The sequence below is a fragment of the Lutra lutra genome, chromosome 7 (genome assembly GCF_902655055.1).
Source record: "Lutra lutra chromosome 7, mLutLut1.2, whole genome shotgun sequence".
Taxonomy (NCBI): domain Eukaryota; kingdom Metazoa; phylum Chordata; class Mammalia; order Carnivora; family Mustelidae; genus Lutra; species Lutra lutra.
Window position 1 is genome coordinate 100,749,895 of NC_062284.1, and position 14,857 is coordinate 100,764,751.

At 33.5% G+C, this 14,857-nt stretch overlaps 1 protein-coding gene across 1 annotated transcript in view; it reads left to right on the forward strand.

The window, feature by feature from the left end:
* The window catches only part of GPR137C (G protein-coupled receptor 137C), a 66,934-nt gene extending 52,367 nt beyond the window's left edge, over nucleotides 1-14,567 (forward strand). Inside the window, exons 4-7 of the mRNA XM_047735988.1 lie at nucleotides 8,665-8,814; nucleotides 10,344-10,469; nucleotides 10,652-10,770; nucleotides 11,732-14,567. Of these exons, the coding sequence (XP_047591944.1) occupies nucleotides 8,665-8,814; nucleotides 10,344-10,469; nucleotides 10,652-10,770; nucleotides 11,732-11,909 (573 nt within the window). The 3' untranslated portion in view covers nucleotides 11,910-14,567. The remainder of the gene's footprint in view (nucleotides 1-8,664; nucleotides 8,815-10,343; nucleotides 10,470-10,651; nucleotides 10,771-11,731) is intronic.
* The last annotated feature ends 290 nt before the right edge of the window (nucleotides 14,568-14,857 follow it).

Below are 14,857 nucleotides of genomic sequence, written 5' to 3' on the forward strand. Positions count from 1 at the left end.
CACCACACCTGCATTTAAATTTTCAGTTCCTTTTGCTTTTAAACTCTGATCAACTGGTCTCAAAATGATGCTGCAGCCTCATTGGGCCATAATACTATTCAAAAAGCTTCTCTCATAGAAGACACGATAAGGTAAATTATCCAATGTTGATAACTGAAAGATAGTTTTCATCACATTTTATTTGATAAAACAAGTCAGTTTCTTCCAGTTCCTTTGAGGTAGATTCTTTTCATTTTTGAGTCAGAGAATTCTAATCACTTTCATCTTTCTCAGCATCTTAGAGGTAAACAGGGTCATTGTGTGTTGAGAAATGTTTTTTTTATTGTGGCAAAATATACATAACATAAAAGTTACCATTTTACTCATTTTTAAGTGTACAGTTCAGTGGCATTCAATAGGTTCATATTGTTATACAACCATCACCACCATCTATCTCCAGAACATTTCATTACCCCATACTGAAACTCTTATCCATTAAAAAATAATTCCCCATTCTTAAGTCAATAATCCATTCTTAACTATGAAAAAATATGTTTTCACTTTAGAGTAAAATGTGATTAATTTCTAAAATGCATTTAATATCAAATTTTAAATTTTTTTAAAAAGATTTTATTTATTTGACAGAGAGAGGCAGCCAGAGAGGGAGCAGCAGGCAAGGGGAGAAGCAGGCTTCCCGCTGAGCAGGGAGCCTGAGGCAGGGCTCAATCCCAGAATTCTGGGATCACGCCAGAATGTCATGAGCCAAAGGCAGACATTCAAGGACTGAGCCACCCAGGCGCCCCAAATTTTAAATTTTTTTAAAGCTCTTAAATATTGTAAAACAAATCTATCAGGAATACCTATTCCTGATATTTCCATGGAGATACAAGATTTCAAAATAACTACACATTGGATGATAATAAGGTTTCAACAGATATGACAGGTATAACCAAAAAAAACTAGTAAGAGCCCAGTAAAAGTAAGAGAACACGCTGAGTTCATCTCTGAAAGTGCACATATTTATACCTTAATTCTATTATAACAGGAATTCTAGAAAACACAAGAATACACATGTACACAAAAATGTTGACATCACTTATCATGTAGCCTGCTGTGTATTCTAAAAAGAATTAGAGTACAGGGGCGCCTGGGTGGCTCAGTGGGTTTGGCCTCTGCCTTCGGCTCAGGTCATGATCCCCGGGTCCGGGGATCGAGCCCCGCATCGGGCTCTCTGCTCAGCGGGGAGCCTGCTTCCCCCTCTCTCTCTGCCTGCCCCTCTGCCTACTTGTGATCTCCATCTGTCAAATAAATAAATAAATAAATCTTAAAAAAAAAAAAAGAATTAGAGTACAATAGGTAAATAACATCTCAGTATTTTTAATCATATTGATTTTAATCTTAAGGTCACTGGAACACACTTTTTAAGAACTGCTGCTCTAGAGCAACCACTTAAGGCAAAACAAAACAAACAAACAAAAACTAGTGAAGTGTAGTTAAAAGCCCAATATGTAAGTTAAAATGGAATTCTTAAAAATATTCAATTAACACAAAAGAACACAAGAAATAAGAGACAGAAGAAAAACAATACCAACAACAAAACACAAGAGGGACAAACAGAAAACAAACAGTAAAATGTAAAATCTAAATCCAAACATATCACCAGTCGTATTCAATGTTAATGGACTAAACACTCCCATTAAAAAGTAGAGACTGTCAAAATGGCACTTTAAATATAAAAAAAGATATAAGTCAAAATAAATAGATGGAAACTAATATACTATGCATTTAGTATAAGGGTAGAAGGCCTTTTAATATCAGATAAAATAGACTTAAAGACAGAGTATTACCAGATTAAAGATACCTTTCATCAGGAAGCAAAGAGTATTACCAAATATAAAGAGATACAGTTCATCAGAAAGACATAAAAATTATAAATATGTGCATTAAAGAGGGCATGTGATGTGATGAGCACTGGGTGTTATAAGCAACTGATGAATTATTGAACTCTACATCTGAAACTAATGATGTACTATATGTTGGCTAATTGAATTTAAATTAAAAATGTACACATGAAGCCAAAATACTAGGAAATAAAGCAGAAAAAAGATTTACCAAATAGTAAGAAATAAAGGGGAAGGAATCTGTTTATACTTATATTTGGAGATTGTGATGCCCCATCCTCAACAATTGATAAAACAAGGAATCAATACAAAAAAATCTGAACAGTACTACTGACACCCTTAAGCTAATTGACTCTCACTAACTGGAGAACACACATTTCTTCCAGTTGAGCATCACAAAGGAAATTAGAAAATATTTCATATAGGGATGCCTGTGTGGCTCATTGGTTAAGCATCTGACTTTGGCTCCGGTCATGATCCCAGAGTCCTGGGATCAAGTCCTGCACTAGGCTCTTTACTCAGCAGGGAGCCTGCTTCTCCCTCTTTGCAACTCCCACTGTTTGTGCTCTATCTCTGACAAATAAGTAAAATCTTAAAAAAAAAAAAGAAAGAAAGAAAAAGAAAAATTTCACATAGGATAATAAAATATAATACACCAAAAATTGTAGGATGCTGCTAAAATAGTGCTTGGAGAGAAAACTATAACTTTAAACACTATATATTAGAATAGAAGAAATATATAAAATTGTGACCTAAGATTTCACCTTAGAAACTACGAGGGGAAACTAGGAAAATTTTTAAAAAGAGAGAGAGACAAAATAAGTGGAAGGACTGCAATAATAAAGATAATAGAAATAAGTGAATCAGAAAACTAACAATAAAGAAATTAAAGCCAAAAGTTAATTCTGTGAATAGATAAAAAAAATTTCATGTACAGAAAAAAGCAGAGTGAAAATACAAACTGCCAATACCATGAATGAAAGAGGGAATATCACTATAGATCTTACTAGGCATTAAAAGAAAAATAAAGGAAGGTTATGAACAATGCTTTGTGGGTAAATCTGACAACTTAGAGGAAATGGACAAATTACTTTAAAAATACAACTTAACAAATTGTTAGAAGACAAAATATAAAATCTGAATAGCCCTTAATTTTCTTAAGGAAATCTAAGTTGTTATCAGAAATTTCCCTCAAAGAAAACTCTAGGGCTAGATGGTTTCACTGGTTAATTTTATCAAATATTTAAAAAAAATAATAATAGCAATATTAAACAAATTCTTTTGAAAATAGAGAAGAAAGGAACATTTTCCAACGCACATAATGAGGACAGCATTACTGATACCAAAACTTGACAAAGATTTACAAAACAAATAAAAATTACAAACTAGTGTCCCTTATACTTAAAGACGCAGAATCTAAGCAACATATAAAAAGAATAATAATTCATGACCAAGTAGAATTTATCACAGGAATGCAACATTGGTTTAACATTTAAAAACCAATCAGTTTAATTCACTACATTAAGAAAACAAAGAGAAAAAAAATAATAAATTGAATAGATGTAGAAAAAGCATTTGACAAAATTTAGCGCCCTCCATGATAAAAAAAAAAAAAAAAAAAAAACAGAATAAAGAATATAAAGAATTCTAGGAATACTCCTCAATCTGATAAAATACCTTCTATAAATACCTACAATCAATATCATACTTAAAGTATTATTTTGTCCCTAGGATTGGAAACAAAGCAAGGATGCCCATTCTCACCATTTCTATTCAATATTCCAAGAAAACAAACAAAAAAAAAGAAACAAAAGTTATAAAATTGGAAATAAAAAAGTAAAAATATCTCTAAGTGCAGACAACAGAATTGTTTATATAAAACATCTTTTAAAACATATTTAAATAACTAGATAACTACTAGAACTTTGACTGTAGCAAGTTCTCAGGACACAAGGTCAAAATACAAAATTATATTGTATTTTACATATATCAAGAGCAGACAGTTAGAAGATGAAATTCAAAAAATAACCCCATTTATATTAGCATCAAAAAACCCAAAATACTTAGAACAAATTTTCTGAAAAACAATACCTCTATACTGAAAACTACAAAATATTGCTGACAGAAACTAAAGAAGACTTAAATCAGTGGAGACGATTGTTCATGGATTGGAAGATGCAGTATGGTTAAGATGGCAATTCTCCCCAAAATGATCTACAGATTCAAACCAATCCTAATCATAATTCTACCATGAGGTTCTTAAAAACAGAAATTGGCAATTTTATTTTTAAATGTATGTGAAAATGAAAAAGACCTAAAAATACTTTTAAAATAGTGCTTCCTAGTAGAACTTTGTGTGATGATGAAAATATTTTGTATCTGCATTATTCAGTATTGTAACAAGCCATATGTAACTACTGAGCACTTGAAATGTTGCTATTGTGAAAGAGGATTTGATAATTTAATTTTTCAATTTTTTAGTTAAATTCAATTAATTAACATATAATATATTACTAACTTTTAGAGGTAGAGTTCAGTGATTCATCAAATACATATAATACACCCAGTGCTCATTATATCACACATCTTCCTTGATGTCCATCATGCAGTTACCCCATTTCCCCCACCCACCTCCCCTCCAGTCACTCTCAGTATGTTCCCTATAGTTAAGAGTCCCTTACAGGAAGTGCCTGGGTGGCTCGGTCAGTTAAGTATCTGCCTTTGGCTCAGGTTCTGATCTCAAGATCCTGATGAGATCAGAACCTGATCAAGCTCCATGTCAAGCTTCCTGCTTGGTGGGCTCTCTGGTTCTCCCACTCCTCCCTCTGCCCCTTCTTGCCCCTCATGTGTGTGTGCTGTTCTCTCTCTCAAGTAAATAAATAATTTAATTTCATTTAAATGTAAATACTCACATGAAGCTAACGGCTATTACATTAAACAATGCAAAAAGAAACCCTGAAAAAGCAGGGACTTACACTACATGGCTTTGAAATTTAGTATAAAGCTACAATAATTAAGACTGTGTGACTAGCATAAAAGAGGCAAACAGATCAATGGAACAGAATAGAAAGCTAGAAATCAATTCACACTTATAAGGTCTTTTGATTTATGACAAAGGTGCTAAAGCAATCCGAAGGGAAAATGGGAGCTTTTCAACAAATGAGGCTATAAAAACTGATATCTAAATGAAATAAAATGAACTCCTAACTTCATTTCATACTATACTCATACAAGAAAATTTTTAAATGGATCATAGACCTAAATATAAATGAAAAAACTCCAAAGCTTTTAGAAGTAAACACAGAAAAACATCTTTATAACTTGGGAGTAAGCAAAGATCTCTTAGGTCATAGAAAGTATTCAGAAAGAATAAATTGATAAATTAAGCTTAATTAAAAGTTTGAATTTCTCATCCAAAGAAAAGACTAAGAAAATGCAAAGGCAAAGCACAGACTTCAAGATAATATTTGCAATACATATTTCTGACAAGGGACTCATTTCCAGCATATATAGAGATCTTCTACAACTCAAAAAAAAAAAAAAAAAAAAAAGATAACCCAATTTAGAAGTGGTCAAAGATATGACTAGATTTTTCACAAAGAAGATATACAAATGGCCAATAAGTTGTTGGGGAAATGCAAATTAAAACCAAAATGAGATACAACTATACATCTACCAGCATGGCTAAAATTAGAAAGCTTGAAAACCCCTATTGTTCTCTAGGATGTGGAGCAACTGGAACTCTCGTACTTTGTTGGAAGTGTAAAAGTGTACCTCCATCTTGGAAAAAGATCTGGCAGTTTCTTATACAGCTGAACTTATACCTACCATATGACCCAGTAATTCCATTTTTAGGTATTTACCACAAAGAAGTGAAAGGACATGTCCACAAAATGACTTGTGTAAGAATGTTTATAGAAACTGTGCATCAACAGATGAAACTCTCATATAAACAATTTCATCTAATTAGTAGAATTAGTGTGGTCAACTGTCCTGGTTTCTCTGGGGCTGAGAAGTTTTCTGGGATGTGGAACTTTCAGTGCTAAAACTAGGAAACTCTTGAGCAAACCAGGAGAAGTTGGTCATTCTAATCAACCACCTGAGCAATACAAAGACCAAACTACTGAAACATGCATGAAGCAGAAAACATTACGCTGACTGAATGAAACCTACAAAAGAGTTCATATTCAATGGTCCCATTTATTTGAAGTTCAGAACTAAGTTATAAAAACAGAAGCAGGAGAGTATATGCCTTTGAGGGTTTGGCTGATGGGGAAGGAGTATGAGGAATTTTCTGGAGTGATGGCAATGTTCTCAATTTTGGTAGAAATTTGGGTTGTATTGGCATATACGCATTTGTCAAACAAAACTCAGTGAATGATAAGTTGAAATTTCTGCATACCTGCATTTAAAAATACCTGTAAACAAAATTGAACTATAGTCAATGATATACATACCAATATATTAATAATAGGCATCCTGGAGTGAGATGTAATTCTTCTTTCCTTGTCTGGTGTGGAATTTCCAAAAAAGTGCAGGGATAGAGGAAGGGAAAATAAGACCTTGAGGACTGCTCCTGAGTGGAATTGTATGTTACGACTCTACCCATTTTAGGAAGATTTTCTTTAGCTTTTGACAACAGCTTCCATGTTGCAGAATCCTTTTTTGCTTTGTTTTGTTTTGTAATTCTGTGTTTTGCAGGAAGAATCTTCTTTTGTTTTCTAAATTAGTGGGCTTCTTTCATTGTTATATGTATGTAATTTGTCTGTAATCTTGTTTTATTAATTACCTCAGTGTTATTGATTCTGTGCTCTTTTCTAGCAATCTTTTTTTTTTTTTTTTTTTAGTTTTTATAGTACTTATAAGTATGAGCAGAATCTCTCTCTATATTATGTCTGGGATCAAGCCCATTTAGTGGTCATTTTATTCCTCTGTAAAGTTACTCATGATTATTTTAAAGAATGGTAATGCTTACAGCATTTTAAGTTTTTGTTACTCAATGTTTAATAATACAGTACTTCTAAAATTGGATCTGGATTGGTTTTAGATTAGCTTTTTTATTAACAGTTTTTGGGGGGATTCACAAAAATAAAAATTCACACTGTAGAAAATTTTAGACTTGACTTTAGAGAATTTTAATCTTGTTAGGGTTTTATTTATTTTCACACACACTTTTTGTTATGGTAGTGACTAAGCTTAAAAAGGTTACTCTCTCAACATCTTTCAAGGTATCTTTTATCTTTTAGTTCTCCTTCTTCTCATATGCCCCTAAAATGTGTTGTTCTTATATATAAAGAAGTAAGTTACAATAATGGTTCTCAATCCTATCAAACCCAGCACACCCCTCTGATAAGTATTTTTAATAAACTCTTTCTATCCTGCAATTAACAATTTATTAATCTGCCTACACACATAACTTCAAAAATTCAACATAATTGCCCTGGGTATAAAGAGGAAATAAAAGGAAAGCAATTGACCAACATTTCAATATGTAAATTTGGGGGCATGATGTACTAGTCAGATGCTTGTTATTTGTACACAGAAACTGAATGGGACAGTTACAAACACAGACTGTTACAGGGTATTGTGTTGGTGCCTTACACACCACACACAGTATTGCTGTCTGTATCACAATTTTCCAAATTTTGGCCATTCTTGATAAAGTTCTGAACAAAACAAATTACAAATTTCCCTCAGTTTACATGTTATATGTATGTCTGGAAATGTTGGCATCTATTCAAACTATGCAAACATAAACATTGTTTATATATAAAACAATTGGGTTTTAGCTCAGATCATTACAAACCGGTTTTTCATCTTCATGAATTTCTAAGAGGACCCTGGAAAGTTAGAGAAGTTTAGAGAGGAATTCTCTCATGTGGAGAACTCTCCTGTGAATTGCGGATCATCTAGCCTCCCCTGCCCTTGTGTGCTAAATGCCATCATGTGACAACCAGAACACAAACTTCCAAAACACCACACTGGGTGTTTTTTGCAGTACGTCTCTTTGGCAATTGTGTCACTTCTCAGAATAATGTTTTTAATGCATAAGATAAATAGGATTACAAAGGAAACCAATTATATTGAAATATCGACCCCAGGTTAATAATCCTTGTAAAAAGGTGATACTGCACCTTTTTCCAGAATACACAGTCAAGTTGAGTGTGACTACTAAATTGTGACTAAGTAATAAATTATAAGGTTTTCTATTTGGGAAAACAACAGAAGTCTTGCTATTAAAATATTGTGGATTTGAAAGTGCATTTGAGTGCCAACATCATTTTGTTGTCAACATAATGACTTCAATAAGGGACTAACATCAACTCTTTAATAGAATGAAGCAAATAACATAGGAGCTGTATTTCTACTCTAATTTTGTATCTCATTAGAAATTAAGTGTATGAAATGGAATTTCCTCTATTTCTATTTCTTTTTCTTCTATTTCCCATTCTTTTCTCATTACAATTAAACTACTTCTCTTAATATCGATTTCTCCAATTTATTTATTCACATATTACTTAAGGGAGTAAGGTAATCATGGCAGGACAAAATCTTCCTCCAGCTACCATTGGCCAAGTTGGCAAATAACTTATTTGTATTAATAGGGTAGTTTAAACACAAGTGGTTCTAAGGATAGGAATTGCAAAGGAGGATAACCAAGGTTTAGTCCACCAAGTGCTCACTCAGCGAGCTCACCACTGCAAGTGGTGACTCTGTTGAATGTGGATGAACAGCTTGTGACAAATGTGTGGAGTGCCATGATGACGAGTTTTATCTCTTCTAGGGTATGTCTCTGTGCCAGACCGTTGTCGTAGGCTCTGTAGTCATTCTTCTCTACTCTTCAAGAGCTTGTTATAATTTGGTGGTGATCACCATATCTCAGGATACATTAGAAAGTCCATTTAATTATGGCTGGGATAATCTTTCAGATAAGGTAAGTAGCTACCATGTATTGCTAATCTAATAATATAATAATGAAATTAGCATTAACTAAGAGAATATTTTAAGTGTTTGACTTCCAAACATTTACCTCTGGCTATAACAATAACCATACTTAAAGTTTATGCTTAATTGGGGCACCTGGGTGGCTCAGTGGGTTAAAGCCTCTGCCTTCAGCTCAGGTCCTGATCCCAGGGTCCTGGGATCAAGCCCCACATCGGGCTCTCTGCTCAGCGGGGAGCCTGCTTCCTCCTCTCTCTGCCTGCCTCTCTGCTGACTTGTAATCTCTGTCAAATAAATAAATAAAAATCTTAAAAAAAAAAAAGTTTATGCTTAAAAATCCTCATTTACATGTGTCACTTAAAATCATTCTTCAGAGAGAACTTCTTCCAAAGGAGTATTTTCTTTTCTTTTTGTGGATAACACTAATAGGGCCATAAACCTATTTATTGGTCATAACCCTATATTTTACTGATTTTTTCAAGGATAGTGTTGAACTATCTCTAGATAAATTGACTGCCTGTCATTAGCTAGTGAATATGGGTATATTTTTAACCTGTTAGGATGAAATTTATTCTCTCAAACCCAAGACCTACATATAACCTAAATATTTGGTTTGGTTTTAGATACTTAAATAAGGATCTTTTCTGAAAATCTGGTATTATCATTCATGATCATGGGAGAGCATTCATAGTTTCTGGGTGTCCAGGTGCTTGTTCTAGTAATTCCTGGTGCTCTGGCTATCACATTTAACCTCCCAGCTTTCTCTGCCCCCCTCCTAAAAGTGCAGTTTGACATAGCTTCATGTCATGTCTTTACATTAATATAACTTAGTGCTGAATTTAAGACATTCTGGAATATCATTTTATCAGAATTTCAGTTACCTTTCTAAAGAAAAGGAATTCTCTTAGTTTTTTGGTTTTTTTTGTTTTTTTTTGTTTTTTTTTTTTTCCTTCCTCAGTAAGGGAATTTTCACCTGTAGTTCCAGCTGGCAGATTCTCTTCACTCCTTTTGCCTCTTCTCTCACCCAACATCTAGCAGAATAAAAGCAAATTCAATATGAAGTTTAGGCCCCAAAGCATTCTCTCTTTTTTTGCCCCAAAGCATATTTTTAAATAGTAGTGGGGCTGAGCTACTTAACATGTGACATTTCTCTACAGGTGTAACTCAGTAGGTGCTATTAGGTTAGCTATGTAGTAGCTAGAACCAGTCCTCTCTTTTATAACTCTCTTCAGACTGTGGAGTCTAGAAATGAGATAATTTCAACTTACCCATATATTAAAAATATTTTCACAAACTGATGCATTGAAAAAGTTAATAGCTTTTTATTTTACTTAACATCAAAGCATGTTTATGTCCTTTAAAGGACATAAAACCACAAACTATGGAAAATGAATTTAGAGATTTATGTGCCTATAGTTGGTGTGTTTTAACTTACCCTACCTGAAGCAAATTAACTGTGGCAGGTGACTGCTTATACAAAAAAACAGGTTTAAAAATGGCCCTGTCATACTCTGTTTACAGGCTCATCTAGAAGACATAAGTGGAGAAGAGTATATAGTATTTGGAATGGTCCTCTTTCTGTGGGAACATGTGCCAGCATGGTCAGTGGTACTCTTTTTCCGGGCGCAGAGATTAAACCAGAATTTGGTATGATATCATAATATTCCCCAATGCCTGTTCCCCTTATTTTTATAAAAATAATGGAAAGTTTATATCAATTTTTTGGAGTTTTTTGGGGCAAAGCTTAAAACTAAAAAGCATTCTAGAGCTCAGCCTCCTTTCTTAGTTGAAAAGAAACATTCATATGCTATTTAATACTTTGTTCACAGGCACCTGCTGGCATGATAAATAGTCACAATTACAGTTCCAGAGCTTACTTTTTCGACAATCCAAGACGATACGATAGTGATGATGACTTGCCAAGACTGGGAAGTTCAAGAGAAGGAAGGTAAATGTACTGAATTAGTACTGAATAGATTGACAAGAACAAACCTAAGCTTTAACCCAAATATGAGAAAGGTAGATTGGGTGCCATATGTCAGTAAATAAGATCATTTAACCTGGATCTTAGAGCATTAGGCATTACACACATAGAGGGACCTATACTATAAAGAACTGTCATCGGACTCTAAGTCCATATATTACCTTTATTTGGGAAATGCCTCTGTGTGTAAAATGGGACCATCTCATTTCAGGTTCCGTGTTGGTTCAAAGCTGGCAGGGGTTGATGAACAGGGAAGGAATACAATTAGAGTGATTATGTTTCCTTATTTATAGTGCTATTCAAAACCCACCAAGAAACCCTGGATGAAACTCTCAGGAAGCTTAGTGGCCATAGAAAATCTTGTGTCCTTCTTATTCTAAAACCATTGCAACTCTGTACCATTAGCTGTATATCAGGGCAAAGTGAAAGGCTAAATGCATACCTCCATAATGCTTTGAGCTTGGTAATAGCATTTTCTGCAATTTTCACTTCACTGGACAAGTTCCTTAACCCTTATTTTTTAGTCTGCTCTTCATCTGTAAAATAGTGGTAATAGAGTTTATCTAATGAGATTGTTGTGAAGATTAAATAGGGTATGTGCATGTATATACATTATTTTGTATATACACACACAAACATGTCCTAAAATAGAGCCTCGTCCTTAATAAGCACTATATTATTATCTGATAATCAAGTTCTAATTCTGACATATTTATTCTTTTGTAATATGTGTTATAAAATCAAGGATATTAGATAAAAGTCATTACATTTTATAGAAAGCTACTATGTTATTTGGCAAAAAACATATTTCAACATATTTGATACTAACTTTTTATATTATAAGTCATCGAATGCTAAAAATGCCAACGTGCCCTATATTCTGATCACCATCCTTTGGCCTTTTTGCCTTTTTTTGTTGTTGCAGTTTATCGAATTCCCAAGGTTTGGGCTGGTATGGCACCATGACTGGGTGTGGCAGCAACAGTTACACAGTTTCTCCCCACCTGAATGGACCTGTGACAGATACTGCTCCATTGCTGTTTACTTGTAGCAACTTAGATATGAGCAATCACCATAGCTTGTATGTAACACCACAAAACTGAGAGCATTTCAGAGATGTGATTCCGCCATTGTCTTACATGAACGTGTATATTCGATGTGTTTAAATTCCACCTACATAAACATTCCATTATCTGTCGCAACTGAAAACAAAGCCTGGAAATGTGGCTGTGTTCAGCAGAGGACACACCTGTTACTTATTTTAACTTCATACAAAGTAAAGTAAAATGGGAAGTGTGGAGTGGGAGAAAAGAGGGATTCGATCTTAAGGCACTTGATGGCTGCAAACACCCTGACTCTGGAACATCACATGCATATTTGCATATTTGCACTTTTATCTTGTCCTGAAAGAATACACCGCGGTCCCCAAAGTCACACTCCAGTGTTCACACTGGGATATTACACTGTACACCTAATTAGGAGGCAATTTTCCTATGAAAAATTCAAGCCTGTATATTCAGTGGTGTATTCTATGCAGAATTCTTACCCAATAAAAATTTTACAGTGTGAACAGTGCACAGGATTAAAGCGTAACAATGTATCATTCTTTTTTAAAATCTAAAATATATGTAATCATTGAAGATAGTTCTTTTAAGCATGATTGTAAAATACCAACTGAAATTATTCAATCATTTTTTTTAAACGACCATAGTAATCCTTTTCAGTGATGACTGGCAGTGTTCTTTGGAAGGCCACAGGCATTTCTTCAAGAAGAAAGTATACCGGTGAAAATTATGTGGCTATTTTGAGTAGAATTGGTCAAGTGATTATTTTGTATGATTAAGATATCTGTAGTAGTTTAAGCATGATTCTTCAAGAAAGCAATAGTGATTTTTGCATAGGGAGATTTTGGTAGAAACTTCTTGGGACTAAACAAGTTTACAGATGCATTTAAGAATTATTCATAAAATGTACGATTCTAAGTTAAAACATGAGTACATTTTCAAAGCATTGGATTTAGCTGAACAAGATATAGCTGATTGTACCTATTGAATCAGAATTGTCCTCAGGTAAATTAAATCATGATACATTATTGCAGTAAACTCAAGTGCAATACTTCGTAAGACATATAATTCCTCCTTTAGTTTTCCCGTTTTTATATCTTGTAAATGGGCAAAGCCAGATCAAATTTAATTCAAATTAATTCCAGCACTGAATAAGCAAACTGACGCAAAGGTATTAACTAGGTAAGTATAAAACCACTGTTTAACAATATTGAAATACTACTAGAATTATATTAAAACTGTCTTGAATGTCCTATCCCAAATCTAAAAATATATATATATGGTAGGCTAAGGTAATAAAGGATTTTAAAATGCACTTTCTACCAGTATCTATACGGAAAGAAGTAGATGCTGAATACCTCAAGATGCCAAGGGAACAGGCAACATTGGGAAGTTGTCACAACATGCTTAAAGACGACCAGCTACGTAAAATTGTCTGCTGATCTGTTTCTTCAGAACTGAACTAATACAACTGTCCTTTTCTGTCTTCTACTTTGGTTAGAAAGTTATGTTTTATTTGTACTCTTAAAATACCTTTCGATGGAAAAAAACACCATTCAATGTTTTAATAATTGCTTATTTAGTAACTTCACAAAAGTTTAACAGGAACAAATGAAATTTTTAATACTTTCGCTCTTTTGAAAGGCTGGTACATAGCCAAAGAAATTCCTTCTTTTTATCATACAAAATGATTTTGAACTCAATCAGAAGCATAAACCTAGTTATGTTACTTTGGGTTTGTTTGTAAGTTCTCTTGTTGTGACCAAATTCTTTAAAAATGTATAGTACAGAAGTTAACCTTAGTATTTACATGACAACGTAACATGCACTTAACTGAGTATATTTTGAGGACAACTTCAGTTGCTAAATTTCTTTTTAGAATGCCAACTATTTATTTTCCTAATAATGTTGGGTATCTACCTAGAACTATCTGAAAAGATATCTCTGTGAATCCTTGGGGTTCAAAGTAAATAAGGTACACTTTTTCTAAGGCCTCCCTAGGTAGTTTTCCTATTTGACCAGATAAGCAAAGGTTACTTTAAAAAAAAAAAAAAAATTCCAGATAAAATATCTTGGTTCTTTCAGCTACATTTGTGGATTCTTCCAAATTTCAGATTTGTATATTTCTTCTTATCCCTAACTAGGGTACCTGAATTCTTACATTTGTCTCCTTATACACATCTCCCATAATACATCACCAAAGACAAAGAAAGATAAGCTTCTGGCCCAATATTTGCTTAAAAATTCCAAAGCACTAGGAGCACTTTAAGTTTGGTCTCGAAAGAAGGAGTTGATGAAATCAAAGGGCTACCGATTCCCTGCTTATCCTGCACTGAAGCACATGATGACAATTTCAGACCTTCTTTTTCGGTTAATTAGAATGGTGAATTTCATTGCTTAAGTGTGTAATTCTACAGTGATTAGCAGTACTTGTTTTTATTGTTTCATTTGGGTGGTCATTAATTTTGAGACTCTTACCACTCATTATAGCTGGTTGTAGTTTTATGAAAGATGTAATTTATAGTTAAAGTGGCTTTTTTATGTATAGCTGCCTTTTTTATTGTTTAACAGTGTTTCTCAGCTATACAGTCAGTTTCAAACTGGTCATAAAAGTATAGCTGTGGCCAATGAATGTATTTATTTGTTGTTTCACTAAATGGTAACAAAACACTACTGTTAAAAATAAAAGTGTTTGTGCTTTTATTTGGTGCTCTGGTTTGCTTAACACGTTTCCATTGACAACCCTAAGTTTCTAGCATACCCAGGAAAGAACCCTCGTGCTACCAAAGAAAAGACAAAAATATCAGGAATTACAAATGAGTTTGTTGTTAGTGAGCTTATATTTACATCTGGACATTATGTCCCTTAATGTTATACAGATTTTATGTGAATTTGCACCTTAGTTTAAAATATCAGTATGATTTCGATAGTACATTTATTCCAACATTAAGCTAAGAAAAAATCTTTATAATTAAATGACTTAGAAC